This window comes from Salmo trutta, chromosome 12 (genome assembly GCF_901001165.1).
Source record: "Salmo trutta chromosome 12, fSalTru1.1, whole genome shotgun sequence".
NCBI lineage: Eukaryota > Metazoa > Chordata > Actinopteri > Salmoniformes > Salmonidae > Salmo > Salmo trutta.
Window position 1 is genome coordinate 86,215,216 of NC_042968.1, and position 7,188 is coordinate 86,222,403.

General features: G+C 42.1%; 1 protein-coding gene across 1 annotated transcript; it reads left to right on the forward strand.

Annotated features, from left to right (window-relative positions):
• The first annotated feature begins 505 nt into the window (after positions 1–505).
• Positions 506–2,147, forward strand: LOC115204562 (claudin-4). Its single transcript, XM_029770223.1, has one exon. The coding sequence runs from the start codon at positions 746–748 to the stop codon at positions 1,379–1,381; it is 636 nt and encodes a 211-aa protein (XP_029626083.1). The 5' UTR covers positions 506–745; the 3' UTR covers positions 1,382–2,147.
• The last annotated feature ends 5,041 nt before the right edge of the window (positions 2,148–7,188 follow it).

A 7,188-nucleotide genomic window follows, 5' to 3' on the forward strand; every position in this document is an offset into this window, starting at 1 on the left:
GCTAACATTGGCTAGCTTGCTAGCTACTTCCAGAAACAAATGAGAGAACACATCACTCTGACCATTTTACTCATCCTAGCAGAGCCGGTTAGGCTGTTTTATGTTATCCAGAGTGTTGGTGACTGTAACTGCTGCTGGCAACAATTTAATTATGCTTTTTTGCCGACATTTACTGGAACCGGCCATATTCAACAGGTTTTGAGCGTTCGTAAATTCGTCAGTTATTCTGCACTCTGGCACACTCAGACGAGTGTCTGAGTGTGCCCGTGTGTTTCGGTGGTGACATCACAAGGTGGGACTGCATTCTTTTGAGGGAAGATGCTTAAAAATAAACAAAACTACTAATTAGATCAGTGTCTTTCAATGTATAACAACTCAATATGTTCTATTAAAATAATAGTCTTAAATACAAAAATCAGGAATTGTTTTATTTTCAAACATGGAGTTTCGAAGGCAGGATTTAGGACAGAAATAGATGTATAAACAATAGGAGAGTTTCGGGTCAGGTGACATACCTTAGGAAACCAGTTTCACTTGGTAGTTGAGAGAGAGAAAGAAAGAAAGAGAAATGAAAAAACTCCTCCCTATTCCGTCACTTTTTCACAGTAAACCCTATAAGTCAGAAACGTAGAGTAGGTGAGTTCTTCATTGTCAACATCTACCCTGTTCAGACTATACTCTCCTGTCTCTCTCTATCTCTCCCTCCATCAACTCAATCCATCCATTCTACCAGGGCTCCATCAGGATGGTGTCAGCTGGGCTACAGATGCTGGGCACGGCCCTGGCGATCATCGGCTGGCTGGGAAGCATCATCATCTGTGCTCTGCCCATGTGGAAGGTGACAGCTTTCATCGGAGCCAACATCGTCACCGCTCAGGTCATCTGGGAAGGGTTATGGATGAACTGTGTGACCCAGAGCACGGGACAGATGCAGTGTAAGGTCTACGACTCCCTCCTGGCCTTGCCCCAGGACCTGCAGGCCGCCAGAGCTCTGATCATAATCGCCATAATTGCCGGCGTGTTCGCCATCCTGCTGGGCATCGCCGGCGGGAAGTGCACCAACTTCGTGGATAACGAGAGGTCCAAGGCCAAGGTAGCCATCGCTAGTGGAGTCATCTTCCTCATTGCAGCCCTTCTGGTTCTGGTCCCTGTCTGCTGGTCGGCCAACACCATCATCCGAGACTTCTACAACCCCCTTTTGGTCGAGGCCCAGAGAAGGGAGCTGGGAGCCTCACTCTACATCGGCTGGGGCTCCGCGGGGCTGATGATCCTGGGCGGGGCGCTCCTCTGCTGCTCCTGCCCCCCCAAAGATGAGAACCACAATGTCAAGTACTCCAAGGCTGCTAGTTCCGTGGCTGGCAGCAGCAGGGCCTACGTCTAGAGGGTTAGACAGACCACAGACCAGACCACCACAGACCAGACCACCACAGACCAGCACCAGGGGATGAGGGGATGGATAGCCTGCCTGGGTGAGAGGACTGAAGGGAGGTGGTGTTGAAAATGGGACTCTCCAGGTTGTTCACTCTGCTGTTTTAATGTTTTTACTGATGCTTTTGCCACATTCTTTGCAGTAATGAAGTTTCTCTCGTGTGAATTTGCTGATGGAGTTTTTTGCTTTTACTGTCATGTTCGACTGTGGTACCAAAGTGAAATATAAGAGTCAATGTATGAGTGTGTTGACAGTGTGTTGGCTAAAGTATGTACTTTTCTAGTTGGTGTAAAATGTGATGTCAGTTACTGTGCAACCCATTTAGACAAATGCAGAAGAATTCTTCTCTAAGGCCTCAGCAAAAAGTCTACAATCAAGCATCGTAAAAACAGAATTCCACTCACTTTTGAACACACTGTTATCATTAATTTGAAAGCATGTTTTTGGACTATTTCTAGAATTTTCGTTGTAAAACAACTGGCACGTTCATGAATTAGGGAAGGTTGGATTTAACTGTTTGATTAATATTGTTTTCTGTTTTTGTATGTCGCCTTCCGACTCACATGGATTTGTTTTGTTTTTATCACTCAGTACTACCATATATTATTATTAATATTATTCTATATTATCCACATCCTAAGACATATTTAAAACCCATATATTTAGTATTCTATTATTCCAAGTAAATGTTTTAATAAACAATTATATTTCAAAGTCAGACTATTATTGTTGGATCCTTTTTTAAACTTGAACTCATAATGGCTGTTTCTTTTCCTGTGGGGAATAGCACAATGTGAATGTATGTGTGTCACACACATACATACACACCGAAAGTATGTGTAGTGTGACGCACCGAAAACAACTTGTTGGGCAGTGCTGCACTCAAATATTTGTGCATGAAGGAATCTGTGCAAACAGGTATGATACTAAGAGATGTGACAATGTGGCCTACTTCAGAGGGAATGCTTCAAATCAACACACAGAGAGAGGGAAAAGAGGTACAAACAGATAGGGGAGATGAAGAAGAAGAGGTAGAAACAGATAGGGGAGATGAAGAAGAGGTTGAAACAGAGAGGGAGATGAAGAAGAAGAGGTTGAAACAGAGGGGGAGATGAAGAAGAGGTAGAAACAAAGAGGAGATGAAGAAGAAGTAGAAACAGAGAGGAAGATGAAGAAGAGGTAGAACAGAGGGGGAGATGAAGTAGAGGTAGAAACAGAGAGGAGATGAAGAAGAAGAGGTAGAAACAGAGAGGAGATGAAGAAGAGGTAGAACAGAGAGGAGATGAAGAGGTAGAAACAGAGAGGGAGATGAAGTAGAGGTAGAAACAGAGAGGAAGATGAAGAAGAAGAGGTAGAACAGAGAGGTGCGAGTTAAGATGTTTCAAGTAGTGTTAGCAGCCCTGAGAAAAAACACATTAAAGCCTCCTCTTTAGATTCTGGCATGCACATCCCAGAGAGCCATCCCAGTAAGCTAAATTATGTTGAAAATACATATTTTTCAGACGTTGAAGTTAGGTTCATTTTAGGTTCTGAATAAACGTTGAAAAGACAATTTTGATTGCAAAATATATATATTTTTATTATTATTTCTCCCATCTGTCACATGCACTTATTTTAACTTTTTCCAAAAGCTTTACAACTGGCAGCTAGTGATGGGTCATTCGCGAACGAGTCGGCTGTAAGAGCCGGCTCTTGTAGGTGAACGTTGGGAGCCGGCTCGCATATCAGAAGAGCCGAATCTATTTATAAAAATATCAAATAAAAAAATTAAGATATGAATAATCAAAAGATTTAAATGAGTAGAATGAACTAATTTAAAGAAGGAAAAAAGAAATAAAATAATATAGGCCTAAATGCTCAAGCGCACACATTCGTTCTGACTGTCTGCTCAGACTAACAGCCTCATCTGTTGCTCCTGTCAATCAGACACGCAGTGTCAACCAATGAACCAAAGATGTGTGAGGGAGGTCCGAGCCAACTCACTCACAGTCACACACTTAGCAGCCAAGGAGAGAGAGGAAGGACAGCTGTGAAAACAACAGCTGGAAAATCAAAATAAATCAGCCAAGACCTCAGAAAAAAAATGGTAGACTTCCACAAGTCTGGTTCATGCTTGGGAGCAATTTCCAAATGCCTGAAGGTGCCATGTTCATCTGTACAAAAAACAGTACGCAAGTATAAACACCATGGGACCACGCAGCCGTCATACCACTCAGGAAGGAGACACGTTCTGTATCCTAAAGATGAACGTACTTTGGTGCGAAAAGTGCAGATCAATCCCAGAACAACAGCAAAGGACCTTGTGAAGATGCTGGAGGAAACCGGTACAAAAGTATCTATACCCACAGTAAAACGAGTCCTATATCGACATAACCTGAAAGGCCGCTCAGCAAGGAAGAAGCCACTGCTCCAAAACCGCCATAAAAAAGCCAAACTACGGTTTGCAACTGCACATGGGGACAAACATGGCATTTTTTGGAGAAATGTCCTCTGGTCTGATGAAACAAAAATAGAACTCTTTGGCCATAATGACCATCGTTATGTTTGGAGGAAAAAGGGGGAGGCTTGCAAGCCGAAGAACACCATCCCAACCGTGAAGCACGGGGGTGGCAGCATCATGTTGTGGGGGTGCTTTGCTGTAGGAGGGACTGGTGCACTTCACAAAATAGATGGCATCATGAAGCGGGAAAATTATGTGTATATATTGAAGCAACATCTCAAGACATCAGTCAGGAAGTTAAAGCGTGATCGCAAATGGGTCTTCCAAATGGACAATGACCCCAAGCATACTTCCAAAGTTGTTGCAAAATGGCTTAAGGACAACAAAGTCAAGGTATTGGAGTGGCCATCACAAACCCCTGACCTCAATCCCATAGAAAATTTGTGGGCAGAACTGAAAAAGCGTGTGCGAGCAAGGAGGCCTACAAACCTGACTCAGTTACACCAGCACTGTCAGGAGGAATGGGCCAAAATTCACCCAACTTATTGTGGGAAGCTTGTGGAAGGCTACCCAAAACGTTTGACCCAAGTTAAACAATTTAAAGGCAATGCTACCAAATACTAATTGAGTGTATGTATACTTCTGACCCACTGGGAATGTGATGAAAGAAATAAAAGCTGAAATAAATCATTTTCTCTAATATTATTCTGACATTTCACAGTCTTAAAATAAAGTGGTAATCCTAACTGACCTAAAACAAGGAATTTTTACTAGGATAAAATGTCGGGAATTGTGAAAAACTGAGTTTAAATGTATTTGGCTAAGGTGTATGTAAACTTCCCACTTCAGCTGTAGCTTGTAATCGGGGAAGCCCTGCTGGGCCCTCATAACCAAGAGGACTGATGGAATGGCCACTACCAAGTTTTCTGATGAGTATGACTGTCTAAAGGTTCTGGGAAATAAAGCCTCAGACAAAGACTAGTGCATTTTCTATGCTTTTAAAACAACTTCCAATGCAAAATATCATTGCCATGTTAAATCAGAGGCTTCAACAAGAATTACATTAAATTAACCAGCCACAATAGGGACACCCCTCAGGGGAGACAACATCTTTAATACAGCAATACCCACAGATAAAAAGTAGACCAATCTTTTTGAAGGCCCTATTGTATTTGTTAAACAACAGGTTTTGTAGTTTGACTAGTTGATGTCCCAGGGACAGTTAGTACAGAACAGTTCAAAGCAACCTGATTGTGGTAAGAACTATGGAAACAATGGATAAACATTGAGAGATGTATTTACCTCTGAGTCTACAGATGCCTTGTGTATGTGTGTGTATTTTAGATTGTACAACCCAGAGTGAAGGGTTTGAAAGGATAAAGTCTGGTTTTATGTGTTGATTTAGCTTACTTTAATGGAAGTATATAACATCCTTTGATAGTTTAAGCCATAATCTAATGCTTACCCTAACATTTTACAATAATTATCACTGAGTGATAAAAGGAGAGAATATGAGGGAAAATGTTGTTGTCTGAAGAGATAACCTTGAATTGTACACAGCATCTCCTCTCACTCTATCTTGGTTCATGCAGGTGACTGTGACGACCTCCTCAGACCAATTGGCAGTACACCCAGAACATTGCTCTGGGAACCAATAGGAGTATCTCAGTTTCAAGGTCTCAGCTTTGAGAGAAGAAGCCTCGTCAGTCACATGCAGGAACCAACATTAATAATTAATAATATAAATCATGCTTATATGACTTGTTTGTGTAGCCTTATATAAGGACTGAAAGAGAACACCCTCTTCAGGGTTTTCATCAAGCTTGTATTGAGTTTGTGAACCTCTCCGGCCATAATAATTTAGATTGATTCATTTATATTGAGTTTAAGTCCTTAGTGGTGAATATCCACGACATTACTTTTTGAAAGAGACTCAAGAACAATCACAGTAATCATGTACTCAGAAAAGATCTGCACCAAAGACATCCAGACTTGGCTTTCCTTCCATTGCACTGTGATACTGGGCATAGAGTTAATTAAGAGATTGGGATGTTATTAGAACAGGTGCTATGCTCTTTGTTGTCTGCCTTAGAAAAAACTTTGGAAGATTGCAGCACATGCCATCAATTATCCAATTAGGACATTGTAGGGGCCATATCTTCAATGCAAACCAGCCCAAAAACTGCAGCAAGTGTGGTTCCCTAGGCTGTGTTGCAGCTGAAAACACACTCACCTTCTGCAGGAGCTCTGAACATATCCTAGAGAGACCAAGGAATTAAGTGCAACATGGGTAGAGCCACCAACCACTCCTTCAGAACCTGCCCAACCACTCCTTCAGAACCTGCCCAACCACTCCTTTAGAACCTGCCCAACCACTCGTTCAGAACCTGCCCAACCACTCCTTCAGAACCTGCCCAACCACTCCTTTAGAACCTGCCCAGCCACTCCTTTAGAACCTGCCCAACTACTCCTTCAGAACCTGCCCAGCCACTCCTTTAGAACCTGACCACACACAGGACCCACTGGGAACCCTCTTAGGCCGCACTCCCCCCTATCTGAGATACTTACTGCAGCCCTCCTCCTTCACATAAACACCCGTTCCGCCACTCACATTCTGTTGAAGGTCCCCAAAGCACACATATACCTGGGTCGCTCCTCTTTTCAGTTCCCTGCAGCAAGCGACTGGAACGAGCTGCAAAAAATACTCAAACTGGACCGTTTTATCTCCATCTCTTCATTCAAAGACTCAATCATGGACACTCTTACTGACAGTTGTGGCTGCTTCTCATGATGTATTGTTGTCTCTACCTTCTTGCCCTTTGTGCTGTTGTTGTGCCCAATAATGTTTGTACCATGTTTTGTGTTGCTACCATGCTGTGTTTTCATGTGTTGCTGCCATGCTATGCTGTTGTCTTAGGTCTGTCTTTATGTAATATTATGGTGTCTCTCTTGTCTTGACGTATGTTGTCATATATATATATGTGTATATATATATATATATATATATATATATATATATATACACTGCTCAAAAAAATAAAGGGAACACTAAAATAACACATCCTAGATCTGAATGAATGAAATAATCTTATTAAATACTTTTTTCTTTACATAGTTGAATGTGCTGACAACAAAATCACACAAAAATAATCAATGGAAATCCAATTTATCAACCCATGGAGGTCTGGATTTGGAGTCACACTCAAAATTAAAGTGGAAAACCACACTACAGGCTGATCCAACTTTGATGTAATGTCCTTAAAACAAGTCAAAATGAGGCTCAGTAGTGTGTGTGGCCTCCACGTGCCTGTATGACCTC

Coding starts and splice junctions, on each gene's coding strand:
- LOC115204562 (XM_029770223.1), top strand. CDS start 746: ATGGTGTCAGCTGGGCTACAGATGCTGGGCACGGCCCTGGCGATCATC.